This window comes from Mesoplodon densirostris, chromosome 17, assembly GCF_025265405.1.
Source record: "Mesoplodon densirostris isolate mMesDen1 chromosome 17, mMesDen1 primary haplotype, whole genome shotgun sequence".
NCBI classification, from domain to species: Eukaryota; Metazoa; Chordata; class Mammalia; order Artiodactyla; family Ziphiidae; genus Mesoplodon; species Mesoplodon densirostris.
In genome coordinates this window covers 67,402,923-67,425,447 of record NC_082677.1, presented here as the reverse complement: position 1 = coordinate 67,425,447, position 22,525 = coordinate 67,402,923, and the positions used below count along the sequence as shown (strand labels likewise).

General features: G+C 38.9%; 1 protein-coding gene across 2 annotated transcripts in view; it reads right to left on the bottom strand.

The window, feature by feature from the left end:
* Positions 1–1,126: 1,126 nt before the first annotated feature.
* CLYBL (citramalyl-CoA lyase) overlaps positions 1,127–22,525 on the bottom strand; it is a 238,735-nt gene continuing 217,336 nt past the window's right edge. Inside the window, exons 7-9 of one of the 2 annotated variants that reach the window (XM_060079889.1) lie at positions 18,330–18,454; positions 3,168–3,287; positions 1,127–2,157 (exon numbers count right to left, since the gene is read on the bottom strand). In XM_060079889.1, coding sequence (XP_059935872.1) covers positions 3,192–3,287; positions 18,330–18,454 — 221 coding nt within the window. In that variant the 3' untranslated portion in view covers positions 1,127–2,157; positions 3,168–3,191. The remainder of the gene's footprint in view (positions 2,158–3,167; positions 3,288–18,329; positions 18,455–22,525) is intronic. The other variant, XM_060079888.1, reaches the window with a different exon arrangement.

The window sequence follows — 22,525 nt, the reverse complement described above, 5'->3', positions numbered from 1 at the left end:
CAGTGATCACCACTGATGTTCTCAACTCAATCTTGTCCTGGCTCATTTTCTAAGTAATTGTTTCTCATTAGTTCTGATAATGTTTTAATAGTGTTACCCATAATTTAGCCCCCAAGAATTAATAACAGGGGGGTAATATGGTGAAGCAGCTTGTGATGAGCTACACAAAATATAAACAGGTATGGTTTTTAATTAATCAGATGACTGCAAGGTTCTCTTCTTGCAGTCAGTCCATTCCTAGCTGGGAGGAATTCCCCAGGTTGGGCACTGTCACATACCAAGTGGGGTGAGCTCACCCAGCCCTCCCTCCCACCCTCCCTGCATTACCTTCACCCACCCGGGCACCAGAGAGATGTGGGTGGGAAAACAGTGGGGATACCTCTTGTCTCCCAACAGCTCCTTGCCTTTGTTCCTCAAGGAATGAGGCATGATGGATCTCTGACTCTGACTAAACCCTCTTCTGCATCCCTCTTGTAGGGTCTGTGCTCAGAGTGGGACCTTGGTCCAGATTTTTGGCTCTAGTGTGGTCCCAGTGTCATGATCCTATCATAATTGGGACCCTGGGGTTATCAGGAAGACGATAAATCTGACACTCAGGGAGACTTAAACAACAAGGTGGTTTTGTTGCACAAAGTGTGGCTTGAGATAAAGGGCGTGGTGACCAGTCCAACATGGCTGGAAATCTAGGAACCTGTGGGCCCGTTGGTGATGGGGGTGGGGAAGACCTACTCAGGTCCAGGCCCTCAGGGCCTCCTGGAGACCTTGCTGAGAGGATTGCTCTTCCCAAGGTCCGCATGCCTTCACCCTGGCATCTGGGGTCCCTTAGAGTGGAGGGTTTGGCTCTCAGTGAGGCCCAGGCTCGAGGAGGTCCATCTATAGGGTTTGGGGGTTGCCTGTGTAACAGGGGTGGAGACTAGAGCGTCTCCCTTTCATCCTGTCAAAGCCTGAGGTGGGGTTATCTGGACCAACACATGAGGATGGGCAGGACGGCGGTGGAGTTGAAGTGGGGGCTGCCTGTAGGGAAGTATGAAGAAAGGCTTTTATTATCGTCTTTTAAGACAGGTCCTGCCTATGCTTCCAACACCCTGAGGGTGTCAAAATGAGAGGAGGCTTCCCTTTGCCTTCTGAGCGGTCCTCCTGTGTTTGTGCGCTGAGCAGTGGGGTCCGGCTGCGTGGGCACCTATGGTCCTGGTCTACCCTGTGCACACCGACTACCACCCTAGGCGGGCACAGCTGCGCCGTGGGTCGCGGAGACGGCTTCTCCTGTACCTGCTGCCCACTGTCACTGTCCGCAGCCCTGAAGCCCAGTTTGGCTGGAGGCCAGTCATCTCCCAAGTTGGCTGGGACACTGTCTTCCTCCTTCCAGCCCCTCCGAGTGAGGACGAGGCAGGCTCCCACCTTTCTTTCCAGCTAGCTCTGGAGCAGCACCGGGCGACCCATGCTCTCGAGGGGTTGGGGGGTGCGATGCCCCAGGGAGGCAGGGTCCCAGCACAGCACATCCTGTCTCAGTTGAGCGCCGCCTTGTCGGGTCCCGTGTTTGAGAATGTTAGCTGGTGTCTCAGAGCATGTGTTTCCCAGAACTGCCCAGCCTGGATCAGGTTCCTCTGCACGCCTGTTGGAACTGCCCTGCACTGGTGGTGGATGTTGTATGACCGTACGTGGGCCTCTCCCACTTTGCTTTGGTTCCATGATGCCTTTCCTTGTATATAACCTTCAGCCCTCCTACCCTCTTGGGCTTCCTGGAGGAACTGGAAGGGGTAGGGGAAAGTAGACCCCTGGGTGGGGCACATGGTAGGGGCCACATAGGAAATAAACAAAAAGGGTGTAGGAGGTAAAAACTGAAAATAAAAAACAACTGTTTTCTATTTACGAATTTAAATAAACAGAACAGCCTTCCCCGCGGTGTTTGTCTAAGGGTAGCAGCTTTGCTGCTGTGTAGGTCATGAAAAGGTTGGTGTAGAGTTTAAAACTTCCCATTCTGTTAATTTCTTAAAGAACAGTCGTCCAGAGTCTCCACACAAAAGCTCATGATTTAATGAGGAGCAGAAACAAAATCTCTGATTGTTGGTGTTTCAAATTTCATTGGCGTCCTCTGGCAAACACAAGTTGATCCTTCGCAGCTTCAATACCCTTTAGCCTTCAATATAAGAGCACATGCTGAATAGGGAAGAATGGCTGGTTGTTATGTTTATTTACCCTTACTACAAGCTGGGTTAACCTCTTCAAAACAGCTTTACTAAGCCCGTTAACCACACCACCCATATGACCTGTAGCAGCATCTCTAATGTGATGCAAATCTCACAGGGGACCATATGCACCAGCTCTGTGGCATTGTGTCTTCTTAGAGGCTACAAGTTTATTGCTGAGGGGGCCCTGTCCCAGCCATACATTTACAGGGGGGAAATGGCCTCAATGGCAAACAGTTAAACAGGGAAATAAAGGGAGAGAATGGATGGTCTTGTGCTTCTGCACATTTATTTTTTAATTGCTGGTAACTGTTGACCCAAAGCATTCACCCAGGATGAGGGCTTTCATAGTGATCACCTAGCGGTTCAACGACAGGGATATTTCATTTTTGGGGGGGTGGGTGATGGAGGTTAAAGTAATCAGTTTTGAAGATTTATTTTTAGAAGATATCTATATAAACCAGTATGGTACTTAATCAACTTTTCTATGCCATCTCTGTTGTTTTATCAGATTACTAGTGAAATAAACACCAACCCTTCATTGAGTTATTATTTTTTAAAAGGTTGGCCTTTCTTAAAATTATTTCTGGTGTCGAGTGAACAATGCACAATGTGGGAAACATCTAACATGAGCAGGGTGAAGGGAGTATACGTATTTGGGAAAGATCTGTTTCATTAAAGACTGAACTTCCCCTGGAACAGCCCATCTCTCCCCACTATTATATCTCTCTGCGAAATCATAAGTCCGTACTTGTAACACATTCGTGAACAATAAAATCATAAGCTTGGAACCAAAAAGAAGAAAGTTCATTTTTAGGGGAATAACTGGCCAGTGAGATAACCAAAAAAAAAAAAAAAAAAAAAAAAAAAAGTGATTAACAGGAACTGTAAATGAAGAAAGGCTCCCATCTGGCATACTAACAAGTTGCCTTGAGTATTATGGCTTGTCTTTAAGGAACCCACTGTATATGTTCAGCCCACCTGATGAGAGCTTCATTTAGCAGATCATTTTTCCTTGATGGATATGGCAAGCCTAACAATGTTCTGGGCCTGCTTCAGTAATGGCATGTCGATCACACTCCCTCGGAAAGTAAAGGCTCCCTGGAAGACAGAGAATACAAACTTCCTGAAAGAATGCTCGGAAATTACAGGCTTCCTTTCTGCACACACTTGTACAACAAGAACATTTTAGATTCCACCTGAATTATACTGACTTTCCTACCCAACTTTTGAGAAAGCCAAAGTAAATTACGGGGGAAAGATTTCTTTTTTCCTCCTAAAAAGGAAAAAAAAAAAAAAAAACACTTCAGCATTTTAATGGAGAGGAAAAACATCAGGCACAAGGTATTGGAAACTGCTCATTTAACTCTTGAAATCAAGCAGAAAACAAGGGTGGAAGGAAAATGTAAATACTTCCTTATATACTTTTTGAAATATTGCATAGAACTGTGAAAACAGTAATATGCTCTGCCAACTGATTATTGTTTGAATAAATAATTGTATGATCAGGTTAAAGGAAGAATGCTTCCTTCTTGTTGTAATGTAATTGAGGGGTAACACTATCATGTGATGAGAAAATGTAAGGTAGGATTATACTGAGTAAAAAGAGATTCTTCTGTTGGTACACACTTTTGCAGAAAAGGATTACAATGACAGGGGACATGAGTCTGTAACAAAAAAATCATAGGTCTGTTGAATGGTTAGCCTGGAAAGAACCTGAGATCTCCTGATTTATACCCCTTTTACAGATTCACTTTTTAAAAACTTCTGCAAATACTCATTGAATGTGTCATGTGATCTCAGTGCTGTTCTAGAGGAGGACTCTGATTCCCAGAGTAGTTAAGTGATTCTCCAAGGTCACTTGACTAGGAAAAGTTAAGAGCTGGGGCTAGTACTTGGGTCTCAGAACCTCAAGCCTTCATTAGAGACTCCCACATTATGATGATAAGGTAGTTTCTTTAGTGCCTCAGAAAAAGAATTAAATGGACAGAAGCAGTATGAATCTGAAATTAATGTCTGGTTATTCATGTTCTTTTAATCATTTCTTTTTGCTGTTTTCAATTACAGCTCTTCTTAATTCCCCTTCTTTCTACCTGTTGGTAAGGATGCTGGTGTGAGTGGGGAGCGGGTGGTCTTTTGAGACCTGATGGTGGGCTGGAGCAATTATAATCCTTGATGATGGTCCATTTGTATATATTGCCATCCATTTCTGGAGTTTACAAGTACCACCTCTCAACAGTCAATGTTGTCATTATTCAGGACTTCTGGGATGGTCTCCTGGGCTCGCTGGAAACCCTCATCTCTTATAATAACATAGAGTTATACACAGAATGGAGGTTAAAAAAATTGGCAGGGAATCCTTAGCAGTGACTTCGAAATTTGTTTTTTAATCAAGAGAGATTTAAAATTCATTAGGATTAGAATTCTCACCAGTGCTTAGCCTTCTCAGCCCTAGAATGATAAATCGGATTCATATGAACACCTGTGTTGCCTAAAATCCTATACCGTTAAGTCATTTTCCAATCTGCCCATTTTACTATTTATACTCCCAGATTGGTCTGTGCCTAATTTCATTCAACCTAGAGCTAATTTTTGGTTGTCTCTGTGACCATGATGAATTTTATGAATTTGGTTAGAAGTTCTAAGGATATTCTGTGGGTTAGCATGACATGTGAAATCAGGGCATGGGACTCGTGCTGTCTTACAAGGCAAGAGTCTAGTTTTCTTATTGGAGTATATGATGAAGACCAAAGGCCTCCTGGTTATCCATCCACCAAGTGGATTCTGGCCTGGTAAAACAGCACATGTGTCCTGCTAAAGCTTAAATAATAGGCTAATAATAATAGAGATGAAATTAGCCTAGATGCACATGAAATCAAAATGATGCACAGAGAATCAAGATGACTTGGCTTTGGGTCTATGCCATGTTCCTTGAATCCGCTTTGGATTCCACATGCACATCAAAGATGCAAAATATTTCATGTAGTTTTTCAAGACAGGGAAATCATTTCTTTCTTTTATGTGGCAGATTTTGCTTGACTTCCTTTGTTAAGCTTAAACTGGAAAACAAAAGTTAACATTTTTGTTCTTTGTTTCCTTCATCTCTGCAAATTGAGGATTTTAGTGTTAAGAATCAAGACTTCCTAATATGAATATCCTCCTGCTTTCACATCGACCTAGAATATGGTTGGTTTTTTAACATATGGATCTACATGTGAAATGTGAACAGTCTGTTGGTCAGGATTTGGAAGAATGTAGATTGTCAAAAGCTACCTGGATTTGTGGGGAGGATTTGAAACATTCCTTAATGTGTGATCATAGATAAGTTTCGGTTTCACAGCTCAGTGTGTTTCTGAGAAACTGGTGAACCATTTTGAAAAGAAGAGGGAACTTCCATCAGCTTGAGGATTCGGAGTATAAGTTGGTTTAAAATGCCTCTAAGTAGTAACTCATTCATGGTTAAAAGCCTTAACAACCATGACTACAACTATAATAATAGCTATAATTTCTTGAGCAGTTGCTAGCCCCAGGACTGTGCCTGGTCCTTGACATGTTTTATTTCAGGTAATGCTCATAAAAACACTGTGAGGTAGATACTATGACCCATACCCATTAACAAATTGTTTTTCTTTTTCTTTTCAACTGTAGTAAAAACACATAACACAAATTTACCATCTTTACCATTTTTAAGCGTATGAGTCTGTAGTGTTAAGTAGATTCACACTATTGCACAACAGATCTCCAGAACTTTTTCATCTTGCACAAGTGAAACTCAGTACCATTATAGACAACTACTCTCCATTCCCCCTCCTCCATCCCCTGGCGATAAGTATGTATTCATCTGTTTCTATGAGTATATATCTATCCCCATATTATAACTGAGGAAACTGAGGCACAAAGAAACTTGTACGAGTCTGCCCTGTAGCTCGCTAAGTATACAACTGGTATAAAACCTAGCTCTATTTGATCCAAAGCGTGCGCTCCAGGCTTACGCCCTGGGTTTGTGGATTGTTCTCCGAGTGGGTTGCCTGGCCGCCTGAATCAGAATCATCTAATGGGGAGGTGGCTTGTTAAAATGCAGATTCTTGGGCTCCATCCTATCAGGTTTCATGCAGAAGGTCCGAGCGTTGGCCAGGAACCCTCTGATGATTATAATGCACACTGAAGTTTGAGAAGCTCTGTGTTTTAGCTCTCCTGGGTAGAAATGGTTAGGCTGGCTTTTAAATGGGTACAACACTCCATCCCTGCTCTCAAGGAGCCTAAAGTTTGAAGGAGGAGACACGGAAGAAAAGAAGCAGGTGCCATAAGATGCAACAAGAATCAGAGAAAAAGCCAGTGTTATGAGTAGGGAGATCCGAGGCCTGAAAGGCTGCCGTTCTTACCAATCAGGACCATGTTTGCCATTTCACACTGTTGACTGAGACAAGATATTGTACACCTCGTGCATGTCGTGCATTTCCCGCTAGAGCGGTCATGGGGCTCCACCTCCGTGCACAACAGGCTTTTATTCAGCAATTACCTATGGAGTTATTTGTTGTACTAAATCACGAGTCAGCCACTTTGGCACATCTTACTATACACATGTCTATGGCTTCAGCCTCCTGGAAATGAAGAGCAGTATCACCTTAGCATAGGTGTTATGTGTATAGGAAGGAAAACAATTACTTATTGGGCTGTACTTTTTCTAACATCTGGGTCATTGCCTGGTGGTAAGATAGGCCTTGAAATAACATGAACTTTATCAGACCTTGAAGTTCTTCAATGGGGGAGAATCTGACTTACAAGTCGATGGCAAAAGGACTGGTGATCATGATGGTGGTGATGACAAGAGTAGTAACATCTACGGGAAATACTCATACATTTTACATTTCTGGCACTTAGCACTTGAGAATTTTTTTCTGTAGAGTACTAAAAGAGTACTTTTCTTGCACCCATAAATTGATCTAATTCTTTCCCTACTCATTGTATTTTCAAATAACTTCTTTGGGCATTCAGGGAGTCCTTGTCGGCACATTCCCATGATGATGTTGCTGTGTCAGAATTAATAACATTTTAGCACAGCTGCTATACACCTTCTTTTTCAGAGTGACACTCTATTTCTTCCTCTATGATGCTAAGTCTTATGCCCAATGAATTATTTACCTCATTACAGTTCCCAGTGAATTCCTAAAACTTTTAGTCAGTGTTGGCCACTATGGAGTTTGTCTTTAGGACCTTGGTTGTGCCCTCTTCTTGCTAAAATCTCTCAGGCCCAGCCCTGACTTCCCATCACATGGCTCTTCCTTACTCCCAAAGTTAACTGCTCCTTGATACCCCTCAAAATGGGGAATATGATGCTCTCACAGAGACACAGATGGGCACTGTTTCCTTCTTTCTTTCCTGTTTTTCAACCTATCACACTTGGAGTCCTTGGACAGGCCCTAGTATGGCCTTGGTCCCCTCACAATTTGGTTAAGGGGTAAGGATTTAAGTTCGGCTACCAGGCACCCAAAGCTCAGTGTGGAGGCTGCCTGGCTCCCAGGCTGGCTAGCAGAGGTCTTGCTGAGAGAGTGCTGGGATGCCTTCCTAATTGGGACCGTGATGTTATTTTTCTAAAATATCAGATAAGATCATCCATTTGCTTAAACCTTGCTTTGGCTCCCTTTGGACTTACAAAATCAAGTGCAATCTCCTTAGCTGGGGCCCAGAGCTCCCCACGGTGAGACCAGGCCCTGCCTCTGCTCTCAGCTTAGTCTCCTGCCAGTCCACACACACACACACACACACCCCTCTCCCACAGGCTCTGCTCTCTGCTCTGATGTAGACTTCCCTGGTTGGGCTCATTTCTCTCCTTCCCTCCCTTACACGACCTCCTGTAACAACACTTGTCACACTCTACTGTAATTATCTGTTTACGTCACTGTCTTTCTCACTGTGTTGGGAAGCCCTTGAGGACAGGGTCTCACATGTCTTTGAATCCCCAGAATCCAGCACCCAAAACATGGTTCTGAGTGAAGCTTGTTTCTTCTGTGGGGCCTGAGCTGGGTGACTGAGGGGACAACGACTTGGGAAGACAGAATCACTCTTACCTTTCTGCTCTCCTTTATCTGCGAGTGTCTTTCTGTGCCACTTGATTTTCCCTGGTCTGGTAATACTCCCTGGTCAGTTGGCCAACCCTTGCTGAGCCTCCAGTAGGACACAGGGACTGACCTAAACAAATGTGATGTGGGGTTGGGGTCAGGTTAACTCATGCAAATGACTTAACGGTTAAAGTGCAAGCGAGTCTATCTGTAAGTGGTGCTTAAGGAATTAGAAGCTGCAGAGAGAAAGAGCCATCAAAACGGGGTGGTTTGGCCTCAGAGGGGCTTTGGGGAACAGTACTTTGTTTATTTAGCTGCGCCGCATAGCGTGCGTGGTCTTAGTTCCCCAACCAGGGATTGAACCTGGGCCCTCAGGAGTGAAAATGCAGAGTCCTAACCACTGGACCACCAGGGAATTCCCAAGGGAACAGGTACTTTTAAAGTCAGCTTGAGAAGGTTAGAGATGCCAAATGAAGGTCAAGAGAGGGGCAGGGGAAAAACAGCAGTGTATCCACATGTGCAAGTGGGGTTGGCCTTCTGTGTTCGACTCAATAGATAAGCAAAACGAAGGACCACAGTATGAGTTACTAGATCTGTCTGTTGATGAAGGGGTTCCTCTAGGGCCTGAGGAAAGGGAGACTAATCTAGCCTCAATGAGAGCAATCTGGAAGAGGGACAACAGACTTTCCTCACGACAAAGCACACAGGACTCAGTCCCTGCTTGATGCAGCCAGACTGGAACCTACAGGGCTCCCTCTGTTCTTGCTCCCTGCCCTGGTGGACCCAAGGGGGCCCTGGACCCTGAGGGGGAGGAAATTGAACCACTCGTTTCCTTTCCTTTATTCTGGGTAATTTCTTCTCTGTTCTAGAGTAGTCTGGGGATCCAACAATCTGATTTAGAGATACAAAAACTGCAGTTTAGTTATTAGTTCATCTTTTTAAAGGAACTTATGAGTAGGATAGGACTAGAATCTTGGGTTTTTCACCCCAAATCTCAAACTCTTCCCACTAATCAGTATACCTCAAAGCATGTCTGGTAACCATGGTACATAAGATGATTATCGAAAAAATTAATATCAAAATTTTTAATATATATTATTTTACATATACTATATTTAAAAAATTATTTTGATGTGATTTATAAAAAATAACTAGCATATCTAAACTGTTATTTCAGAGATATTATTACTTAGAATGAGGCTGAAAAAATTAATGATATATAGGTAAGGCCCAGATAAGCAAGTATGTGAAAACGCAATTTTAATAACTGACTCGGGAACAACTGAAATGCAACGTGCTTCCATCCTGAGTCTCCACTTGGAAGCTTTTACTATAATTATTAGGATGGCAGAAATACCAAAGGATATTTTCAGTGAGAAAAAATTCAGTAATAAAAATATGAATGACGTTTTAAGTCCTCAAAAAACCCAAAGCATTTGTAAGAAGGATTAAAGGAGGTGACATTTGATCTTTGTATGTGCTTCTGAATATCAGTAACCCTTTGTTTTATGGATAAACCATCTTTTAAAACTGCCATTGAGAGTAAAAGAATACTATTGAGGACTTGGGGAATAGAGAACATGTTTTTCTTTTTTTAACACTTTAAATTGTAGTCATAATTTGATAGGTATTTTAATATTTTGAATTAAAATTCAATAGTCATTCACTCTACGACCAGAGAATTTACAGATGTTAATATATCTCTACTTGAAATTTCTAAAAGCTCAACTGAAGTCATTCAACATGGGCAATTCACATTGGGATAATCTGCCCTTACTACTAGCACTGAAATTCTGACAGGTGATATTCCATGGCCTTCGATGGGGAGGCCCTTTAAATGATTCATAAGAATGTAACAGTTGAAATATTTGAAGGGGGTTTGTTTTGTGCCTGACTGGGGAATATAGTGACAATTCGGGCCTACTGAACTGCTTCAACAGGATCCCTTCAGCCCCTGCCTCAGAGCACAGCCTCTGAGGGGGTGTCAGGTGCTGGGTATCCTGCATCCTGGGCAGCCTGTTGGATTTATTTTCCAAGTTCTGAAAGGTGGAAAAGCCTGGAGAAGCTCCCTCCTTATCCTTCCCATCCCTCCCCCTGTCTTTCCCCTGTGGCTCTCTGGCTTGAAAAAAGAGCACAGAACCCTCCATGGAAGATGGGATGGAGGGTCCTGTACGCCCCACAGTGCAGTTCCAGCTGCCAGGTCAGTGCTGCCTGAGAGGACGTGGGGAAGCACCTGTCCAAGCGGCCCCTCTGTATTTAATTCTTTTAAATCCATTTAAAAGAATTAAAAAACTTATCAGCCGGAGGAGATACGAATCAGATGCAGGTGACCAGCAGTTGGGAGCACGGCTATGCTGCAGGCAGTGGTGAAACAGGACAGTTTTCAGCAGACGGTGAGAAGGAAAAGGAAGACTACTAGTGAAGACAAATGGCCTGACACATTTATAAAAAGAGGAAATTCTTTGGAATGTGGGACCTGAGTGGATGTAAAATGAAGGGCCATCATTAACATCTTGCTTTTTAAAAAGGAAGCATGAAATTATTTAGCTTTAGCTCTACACAGGAAATAGAAACACTCATGTGTTGGACATTGGTAAGATTAATTTGGGACTTTACCAATAGTTTTAGGAAGTTGGAGGAGTAAAGAAGAATTAGTAGAAGATTTGGAAGATGAATTCGGCAGGGAAGACGGAGGTGGCTGAACAGTAGGGAGGAGAGCTGAGGTGAATGTTTAGGTCAATTATCTTAATATGTGACCAGTCCTGAGTTGTCTCCTTGCCCAGATGGAGGGTCTCGGTGGACCAGAGCATCCTTACTTCACAAACGGATAGGGAGACCAAAGGTGCCTTCTGTTTTTAAAATTCTTCTCAGAACCCACTAGATGTAGGCAACAGGATTTATCTTTTAAAATACTCAGGCAAAATAATGAGACAGGAATAGACAAGTCTTTATTTTAAATATCTTTTGATAAGGAAATCTGGAAAAATCAGGCCAAGTATGCCACATGGAAAGCTACCTACTGGGGTGGCACAATTGGATTTATAAGCATATTGCAATCTAAAGGAGTTTCCACATACGCTAGCACATTAGGCGTGCTTACTTTTCTGTTTTTTAATAGCTTTACTGAGGTATAATTTGCATACCATAAACTTCACCCATTGTTAAGTGTATAATTCATTGACTTTTACTAATTACATAGAGTTCTGCAACTATCACCTCTCGGATTTTTTTTGAAACTAGAAATCTTGGAAGATATTTTATTTTTAATCCTGAGATAAATGTGTAAATACTTGCATTTAATTCAGAATACTTTATGTCAAATTTAAGCGGATGTTGCCTATGAGAAAAGCAGAGAATGAGGGCCTTTTTATAGCAGCTTGCAGCTAAGACCAATAATATTAAACTTCTATTTTAAATGCTGTAGGCTTATTCTTTCTTTGGAAAATATATCTAAATGAACTAACATTAACTAGAAGGCACTTTAAACTTTAAACATTTACTAAAATACAACTGATGAACAATAACTGATGAAATAATTGGTGAAAATTTTTCTTTCAACTTTTCTAGAAGGGAAAAAAGGTCAGTATCATATATATTGTTAAAAAGTAAAACGAATAATTTCTTCTTAGCACTGTCAGAAATTTAGAAGCCAGTCAGCTAAATAGTATTTACTAAATGTATATCGTGTACCTATTTCCATCCAAGATGCTGCAGGGAGATCTGTGATAGAAAGAATTCTTTACTCTCTGGGGTAGTGGTGAGAAATTCCCCCACTTTTTTTTTTTTCATTGAGGTCCACTAACCTAAAATGGAAAAAAAGAAGAGAATTCTAGAAACTCTTGATTTATATTTCTTAGTAAAGTAAAAGCTCCATTTGGCTGCTTTTAATATAAAAAGAATTACAAAATTCTTTAATAAGTACCACAAAATATTAAAAGAATGTTCTGAACTTCTCTATTATAATCAGCTGAAGGAGAGAAGGCACGGGGTAGTGGCGGGGTGTGGAGGTGATGTGGTGAGAAAGGAAGAGAGATATAAAGAAAAAGAGGAAACAAAAAAGAATCCATGGAAAGAGGAACGGGGAAGGAACAGGAAGGACATATACAGAAACACAGATCCACACATCCTAAGAGGGAGAAATCCCGTAGGAGGAAAAGAGAGGGAAAGATGTCCAAGGAGTAAAACCGTCCTTTCATGGCCCTTATTTGGCTCTTGCTATTAAAGGCACCGAAAGGCACGGTGTGTTTTTGCAACCACAGGTGTAACTGAGAACAGGACTTTGGGAACTTGAGTGAGATGAAACTGAGCTTGGGGCCAGATACGGCCTCTTTGCCAAAGGCCCTCGGTCTTGCTCTGAGAGTTTCCAACCTACCTTAGGAGATTGAATGACTAATAAAACAGAAGGAGGTTTGCAGTGATCAGAGCCAGGAAGTCTTTCTGGGGCAGGGCAGTGGACAAGCGCAGGGTTCAGAACTGAGAAGGAGGGAGCGATGTGGGGAATAATAGCAAGGAAGTTTGGGAAGGTACAGGGATACTCTGCTCTTTCCTTCCTCATCAGTTTCTGCTCGTGCAAAAAAAAAGTGCATGACTAAGAAAAAGATTCTAATCTGAACTAATGAAATTCGCATTTTGTTTGTGACTGAATACTTTTAAAGCTCTATCAAGTTTTGATCATTAGCGTGCAGATTCATTGTGACCGAACTGAAACCAGATTTAACCTATGTTCTTATCTTTATTTACAAAGTGAGCCCCCAATTCTGGTCAGGTCTCTATCACCACCTTGGCTGTGAGTGACCTTGGGTAACTTCCAAACCTAAGTTGGGTCTCAGTGTATTTTATAAGTTGTAAACCGAAGGGATTTAACTAGACTATTTCTGAGATTTCATCTAACAGAATTACATTTTTAAAATTGAAATTGAGCATGAAAAAAATCCTGAAGCATATAAACCAGAAGTATTTTGATTAAAATATCCTTCAGAATGTGTTATAAATTAAGGATGAAACAAACGACTTTAAAAATTATCAGATTTAACCTACATACAAAATCTCTTATCCTCTAACACTAAATCAGCCACTTGCCACTAAGCCTATGGGAAATAGGATATGATCAGCAGTAAAACTGTACTGCCTTGCTTTAAACGTTTAGAAATCTGCAATTTGTTATTAATCAAATCAACCTTAAAGTCACCATTGGCAGACTCTCAACTTTTCTAAGAACTTGACTTTTTAAAGTCAAAATTATGGGATATAGGTCTAAAGATTTTCAATGAACAAGGAAATAAATGGAGAAATGCAATAACTAAGCATCTTAAAAGTAGAGTGACGTCCCTTCCTCTTTCATTTTTACTGGCAATCACTCAGTTCTGATTTTAGCATTTCTGCTAACAAATAAAGGGGGCAAGGCTGTGGGCAGTGGGATGCATGAGTGTGGGAGGGCACACTGTTGTCTATTAGTGGAAGCAACCGCTTCCTTTGACAAAGACAACAACCAAATCTTTGGATGGTTTATTTGATCTGCGTGAAAGAGTGGCAGTGGGATTTCTGGCACTTGAATAAGCGGAAACAATATTTTTGGCTAGAGAGACTTCTGAGTTCTCTCAGGGAGCCTTCTAGAAGGCCATCTGGACCAAACAGTATTTCTTTTGTAAAGCCCTGCATTTGGAAACACAAACGAAAGGTGTCTGAGCCGTAATCAGATACCTATGAAAATAATTTGCTTTCAATATTGGGGAGGGGGAATTATTCTTTGTAATTTTCTAGACGAAAAGACTTACATGAGGGAAAAAACCTCTTTCTTTTTTCTTTCTTTATTAAGATGTAAGTTCCCAATTTATATTCCTATAGAGGATTTGCTTATTAATGTAAACATGTTAATCTGCATTACTGCTCTCTCTTGAGTGAAGTTAGGATGTTTCAGTTATGTGTGTTGCTCATAGTTGTTATGTCAGCTAGTGACCTTATTTTTGACCTTTATAATTACTAGTGGAACCTAGATTTTAAAGGTGGACACTTTCCCTTCCTCGGTTTTTAGCCAGCTTGCGAAGCTATAATGAACAAAAAATATTGAAAAATTTAAACAAAATCCTTCCAAAACCAAATAAAGCATTTACAGATTTACTATGAATAGAGTGCTTAGAATACTGAAAATGAAGCAAAGCTATACTGGTAGCCAGACACTGCAGAAATATGAATATTCTAGCAAAGTACCTTTAAAGATCGATCTCATGTAATACATGTTGCTATTCTTAATACCTTTTGCTATTTTTTCATATTTTTCTGTTAGAGCCACCATTTGAAAAGAAATGGTAAATTCTTAATGTAGGATTTCCCGGGATTATCAATCATTTTAAAAAAGCAACTATTTCCTTTAGCTGTCATTTTTGCCTCAGAAGTGATGAATTTAGCACTGAGTTTATAATATAGATGTGAAAAAATACTCAGTAGCATACATTTATGAATGTATATATATATAGTATAAATATGTATATGTATTTATTTATATACAAATTACAGTTTCTATTGATATCAACTAATATTAACTAATTATTTGCTTGGGATGATTTCAATTATCCAATTTCATACTAGATAAGGTTCTTAGTTGATAACAAAACAAGTGTTAAAATCATATTTTAAAATGAACAATACTAAATTCAGTTCTGAATGGAGAATTTTCAAATATTGGAATCATTGTTATTACGAAAAAATGACATCAAAAATGAAATTAACTTTTAAGAAAATACTTTACAAATTTAAAACAAATCATATGGGAGTGATTTATCCTGGCTAAAATATTTCACCAAATAATTTGAGACTAAAATAGTTAATGACATGCAGGTTGTATCTCAAATTATATTTTTCTGGAAGGATGAAAGAAAAAATCAAGTGTGATTAATAGTGTGGATATATACCTCACAACTGGTGTCAGCTAAAGTAGAAATATTTTAGCTTATGGGAATTAAAATAGGAGCACAGAGTATGTGGAATGTTGACACTTTTTCCAACAGATTTTAATGAGTCCCTAATATCAATCTATAGCCCTAATTCTTATGATGGGGACTGTCATGCCAGACAAAATGTTTTAGCCTGAAAATAAATATCTTTAGCTTCCTGAAACAAAGCAGTCACAAGTATCATTACCTGCCAAACAGAGACAGATTATATGAGCAGAGAGTTATTTTTTATTATTTTTTAATGTAAAGTATTTTTTAGCCAACACTAGACTAAGGGCATCAAACTTTATTTCCTTAGAACTTTTAATTAATATAGAACAAAAAAAATTCCCGTGATACTAAAGACTAAACCCCAATAATTTATCTACTTGTGATCTAAGTATTCTCATGAAGTTTGTTATTTGGAGGGGACAGGAAAAAAAAAAGGTAGAACTTTAATTTTTGAATAATAATATTATTATCACTACAGAAAATACAAATGACCCAGCACTAACTGTGAACTTCAGCTATACCTTTCATCTTAGGGCAGAATATAATTTAAGATGGGAGCAGGAAGTAGAGAAAAGCAATGATACATAATTTTGCCTTCTTGGGTCATTTCTGCTTGAAAGCATTACTTGAATGAAATTTTCAACAGAGGGCGAAAAAAGGTCTTTTAGAAATTTGGAAGTATCCCACTAGGACACAAACCATCAGTTTCCCATCACTGAGAGAGTCACCTGTGCTTTGGACAAAGTATCCAAGGGTTTATGTTTTCATCAGTGAGTCACATTTGAAATAAAACAGATTAGATGTTTGTTGGAAGCAATATTTTATACAACTGAGCGACCTATTTATACTAAATCTTTACAAACAGAACCTACATTATTTAAACCCCAAGACCCCTCAAGACCCAGAGTCACCTACCTGCAGACCCAATTTTTGTGACCAGCCAATTTATAGGCAAGGTGAAAGAAACATGCGGACTGGATAAAATAACCATATGTTCCCACTGGAAGCCCCATTACTTGAATCATTTAAACCTTGCTGGACAAAGCACCAGGAGAATTTGCTGTAGGAAACAAACCTACACGAATGGGGCAGGGAAGAAATGACCTAATAGTTAGTCTCCCTTCTGCTCTAATTTCTATGGTTCTGTGTTAAGAAAAGCTATTCTACCACACTGTTGTGAAAGCGTATGTCCCAACAAGAGGGCATTTCTTATTTAAAAAAAACAAAACAAAAAAAAAAACAGTTCAGAATTTAACATCTAAGTTGCCATCATCAAAAGGCAAGGACACTTTAGGGCAATTTTCCCTGGGAATAGCACTTTCAAGATATAATGGAAAAGGGCTGTTTTTCCCTCATTCAAGAACTTAAATGCTGATAAAAGAGTGTGTTTCTAGTTTGAATTTTCTTTGCTGGCTACTGAAACTTAGGTAACTTCTTCCATACCTCTAGCTGCTTATAATGCCAGTGGCGCCCTTTGATTTTTATCCAATGTGAAACCCAGTGTAGACACTTCAAGAAGGCAGTGTTAGCCCAGACTGGAACTCTACTTGGTCTGCCGTTTTGATGGTCCCCATCCTGCCTCAGTTTACTTCAGTAGGAAGTATTTATCAGGTACATATCCTTAGCTGGCGTAAGGCACACACAGAGGTACAGAACATTTAGTGAGTGTGTGCACAGGCAAGCATGCAGGAGAGGGGAGTGGATGGAGTTACTTGCATGTATAAATGTAAAAGTATACGGCTCTTCTCTCTAGATAAATATCTATACTTATTCATGGAGGATCTGGATTTTGGGATCAAGATAGAAATGGACATAAAACATAATGTCAACTGAAAAAATCTTTTTATGCACTGCAATATGTTTTTTTTGATGGTCACTACTGATTTGAAACGAAAGGCTGCTGTTTATCCTGAAACTGGTATAGTCCAAATGGGATGTCTCCAGTGTCATATATTCTGTCTTTTGATTTTAAGTGCAAGTTTGTGCAAAGATGAGCCTGAAAGTGTGTGAGGGTGAGCATGCGAGCATGGTTGGAGCTGAAGGCAGGTAATGAGAGGGAGGGAGTGACCCACTTAATATTGTTACCTACTTTCGAAAGTCCTGGGATTTTTAGGTGTTTTTACTGCCAGTGAAAAGTGTAAGCCACACTTCTCACACTGATGTCACCAGTTCACCACTGAAAACCAATTTTTTTTTTTTTTGGTAGGGGGTACTGCTGTTTAACATTTAGAACCTTCATAATGTTTCAACATTCTTTCTCCCCTAAGTACTTTTGCATTACAGGCATCAAAACTTCACTCCTTATGTAAGTAACAAGGCCAGGTTTAGATATAACCTCTAGGATGGATTTATAAATGCAACTTTCCCCTCATCCTCTTAAAAAGAGGCAAACAGTATTATTGCAAATAACCTTTAAGATAATTAACTGACAATGCTGCAACTAGCATAAAATCTTCCTTCAGGCGACACCTAATTTAAGTGTTACTGGCACAAAGTGGAGACAGATTGTGCATCACCACTGCAATATTTACATAGCAGAAACCCACAGAGCAGGAAACGCGAGGCTCAATGATGCACTAAATTAGGAACAACCATACTCCAGTGTTAATTTGCTTTCCATTCTATCCAAATCTCAGGTCCAGAAATTGGTACTAACACATATACAACCTCCCACTCTTAAATGACTAAACCGGAGATTTTTGTACTTTTTTCCCCCCAAATTAAAATAACTTGAAATTTATTTATTCTCTCCACAAGAACCATTTGATCAAACTGTGTTTATTTCATTACAACTTGCTCTCATTCTGATCTAAAATTATTTTCATATGAATGCTGCATCGGGTCTGTAGAGTAAAACTAAACAGACTTCTATTTTCTCAAAGGCTGCCAATATAGTTTATGAAAAGAATAAAATGAGAAACTTGAGATCCAGTGAGTGAAATATTTAGGAACATGGAAGGGCAAATTTACCTTAAGTGAATTTCTCAGTGATAACTGTTGTCCCCCCTAAGCCCACACATATCCTCCTCCTCAAACTACGAGTTTTTAAAAACCACTCAAACAATATATATTTTTCCATTCTTCCCCACAGTATTTTAAACGCCAGTTTCACCAGTGTTTCAAGGCATTAACAAAACATTTACCTTTCCTAATTGTTGATGTTCTTTAAAGGCAGCAATCAGTTCTTCAGCCCACTTAATTTTTTCAGGGGAAGGAGAAAACTGCTCCTGGACCACTGCAATTTGGTTAGGGTGTATCACCTGCTTACCTACACAAAGATTAATAACACCGGAAACACAAAACAACAAACAGATGTTCAAACAAAATGTCTCAACCATGCCAGTCTCCTGAATGCCTTACAGTCTGTATGTAAAATAACTAATTATTTTTAGAACTTTTTAAAAAGAAAATAACACAATCAGGCAGGCTTTTCCAGAATACCCCATAAGAACAAATACAACAATGGGAGTAATTGTGTTTCCGATCCTATAGAAATGCCATCTTAGAGCAGATAATCTCTCATTTTTAGTTACAGGTGGATTGACCAGGCAGCTCGCTGAATAACTGCTTTGGCTGGAACTTTAAAAGGATAATGTCTGCAAATTAAAGTGATTATTTCGAGTTAAAGTAGAAAAAAATTACATGTTACTTCTTTCCAATTCTGCAAGTTGTCTTTTGCTTATTCTGTACCATTATCCCATCTTCCATGATTTCTTTTAAAAGTGGTCTGTTGGTTTTCATAAAGCTTACAGAAGCAGACATTACAACTATATTAATACCAATAGTGTCTTACAATAATACATTCTATTTTCTTTCTTTTAGATGAATTTAGTGTATCCCTTCTAACCACTAATAGAAAATTGGATTTCAATGAAAAAAATTTTATTCAGTATAGTAAAACAGAAGGCAGATTTGAACACTGTGATCTCTAGATTACTCCATTTAAAAATGTTTAAATAAAAAATTACATAAAGCTTCTCTAACCAAAAAAAAAAACCCCTCAGATTTTCCCTTTTTGCTTATGGAATGAAGATTGGATATTTCTCCTTTATACAGATGCTTAGACACCCCAGAAGAAATCTTATTTCTGTAGTAACGGTTTTAAAAAAGCTTTAAAAAGGAATCTTAAATTAAAACATTATACAAAGATAAGAGTCACAGGATTCTACGAAATCATGTAGTCATTAAAAAAACAATTTAACAATCAGGGAAGAGTGGAATCTAATCAGGTCATTGATAAAATGCAACATAATTTAATGTTATAATAATGACGAGATTATATTTTATTATATGATAAAATTATAGACATATTTGGTTCTTTAAAAATGAATGTACACTTAATGATAATTTACTCTGCTAAGTATATTTGTTGGCATATCAATTTGCTTTGCTTTCGAAATAGCTGCTTTAACATATAGCCAGGACAAATTATATCCTTGATGTTTTTTATAAAAGGTGCATTCCTGTTACTGTCATTATTCTGTCAAACAGAAAAAAGAACAATGTTTCTAAAAAAATTTTTTTAGTATTTCATGAAAAAGAGTTTAAGTAAATAAATATGACAATATCTTTTCTTTACAGTAGCATAATTAAAACATCCTCATGTTGCTATTTCATTATCTGTCAGCATACTAATAAAACATTAAAATCTTATATAAATAAAGATGCTTTAAATTACTTGAGGAATAATTTCTGGGAACAAATAACATCAATGATGACAAATGAGACTTTTTTCAATAGTAGATATTGAAATTATATTTAAGCAATCTAACAGTTGTTACAATATTATTAATAAAGGATGTCAGTTCTGGTAGTCATTTTGTACTAATTGTTAGTCCTGAATTTTATAATTTATGTACATAATTTACACTGATGTGTAAAAAGCCAGATTTCATGGGAACTTCTTGGTACAGACACTATAAATTGAGAAGCAAACATAAACTATTTACAATGCTGTGAAACTAATGATGGCTTTTAAGTAGCCATATTTTGGTACTGAGGCTAATTTTAAGATATGTGTTAGGTTTTAGAAATTTATGAACCTCCATATGAGAAGTTATCTTTCGTCAAATCTTATATATCCCAACAACTGAACATCAGACTTTAATGCCATGTGGGAGCAAAGCAAATATTTTATACATAAGAGTGGTTATTGACAAATTACTGAGAGGGTGCAAAATTGGAAGACATTAAAATTTATGACCATGAAATCCTTTTTACAGTACCACTTGATATATCGTGCTTTAAATCAATACCTGTCAAATCTTTTAGGTAACTGTATGATGGTGTCATTTTTGTCTTCTACAAAAGACTGCAAAAAAGAAGAAAACCTATAGTGCTTCATATTTATAATCTTTCTTCTCAGCATGTAGTACTAGAATAACTGTGATGACTAAGTCGGCTGTTAAAGCTTTATTCCAAGATTTATTTTTGGTTTCTTTTTATAAAAATAATTCCTGAAGTTAATAGTCATTTATACAGCCAATGCATTGACTTAAAATCAATTTACATGGATTGCGGCCCCATGAAACAATGATTACAGAAAAGAAACTGTAACCAGCTGTTTGTTACATGGCTAAGTTTCAAAAAACCTACAACTCATTAAAAAATATCTAATTTTAAAAAGTCGAGAAGATCCTTATTAGCACAGATCCTTATCAGTGTTATGGATAACATAATACTTTATTGAATTTTAAAACTTTCAACCACTTGCTTCAGATAGGGTGTGTAGCTCTCCTTCTTTCTTCCCCTCCTTCCTTCCTTCCCCTTTCTTTCCTTCCTTTTCTCCCTTCTTGTGCAAAGCCCAAAGTATGGCAAGTAAATGACAAATAATTAGGACAAGCAGATCGTGAGTGGTCTAAAATACTCATTAAAGCATTTATTGTTTAAAAATACTACAAATAATCTCCTATCTTATTATCAGACTAATTACCTTTTCTTGGTGTATAGAAATATAATTGGGACAATAAAGACCTTTTTTCTAAAAATTGCAGAATGGCTCTGAAGTTTAGCTTCCTACTTTACTGACTTGTTCACTTGAATATATAATGGGCACTGTACCCTGCGTGCCTCCTCATCCTCTCCCCTCTCCCTCCCACTTCCATTTTTTTTCTGATTTAATACTCCCTGTTGTTGAGAAACAATAGTGCCAAGTCCGTAAGCTCCTCATGCTGAGTTGGGCACAGTCTAGAAATTTAAATCTGATTTGCAATAACTTGTCTTCTACGATTGAATTAGGGACCAATTTAATTCAGTCCTGTCTCTTGGAGAAACTCTCAAACTCCCTTATAAGTTCTGGAGCAAACATTTACCCCAGAGGAAGCAGAGGACACCCAGGTTATCCTGAGTGATGGTGAGAGAGGCCCCCACCAATTTAGTGTTTTCTGTTTTTTATTGTATTAGTGCCCATTTCAGAGCAACATCTGGCTGCTTGGCAGCCAAAGCCACATATTTTAGACCAACAACATCGGGGTCTGTTAGACAGATTTCATGGAGTTTTTCTCCAACTTTTCCATTTGGGCCACATCCTAACAGGTCGTTGGAAAGAGGCAGGTGTCACAGGCACAGAGACAAGGACAACACCAGGGATTCAGTGGAGGGACTCTTTCTTTCTCAATCACTATTAAAGGTAGGGAGGATTCATTTATTAATAGTTCAGATGATTGAGAAATATTTCTCTATAATAGACATTTATTTAGTTACTTAACAAATTGGGGGAATCACATTTTAACTCTTCATGTTAAAAACACAAACACAAAGGTCAGAGCTTTATTTAATTCTATTATAACACTAAAATGGTTTCTACAGTCTTTCAATTTTACTTTGGGTTAAATTAACATCCATGAAGGTATCTTTTACATTGAAGGTCACTTTATGAAATGTTTCTTTCATTAACCTCTAAATGAACACATTTCAAAAATATTTACAAAAGGAATAGCGTGGATGCTTGTCTCTTTTCCTTATTTTTTGGGTGCATCTCTGATCAGGATATCCTTAGAACTTGCAGCAGGAGAACAAACAAGAATAAAAGAGCTTATGGTGTTTTTTATCCATCGTTATATTCGTGTGTGTGTGCGTGTGTGTGCGTGCAACTGCTGACATGTGTTTGTGTATAGAATCCTATTGTGGTTTTTCAAAAAATAGATTTCTGTTGCAAAAATACAATTTTCGGTTGCTCCCTGGGCTCCTGGGTGTCTGAGGGATTGGGCACACCAATCAACAGATATCTATCTGCCTGTTCTCCAGGACAGGATTTTGAGGACCTGCTGATCTTAGTGCCAGCCAATGCCCATAGGTGTCACCAGGTGCACAGACACTTACTGGGGGATGGGAGAGTAAG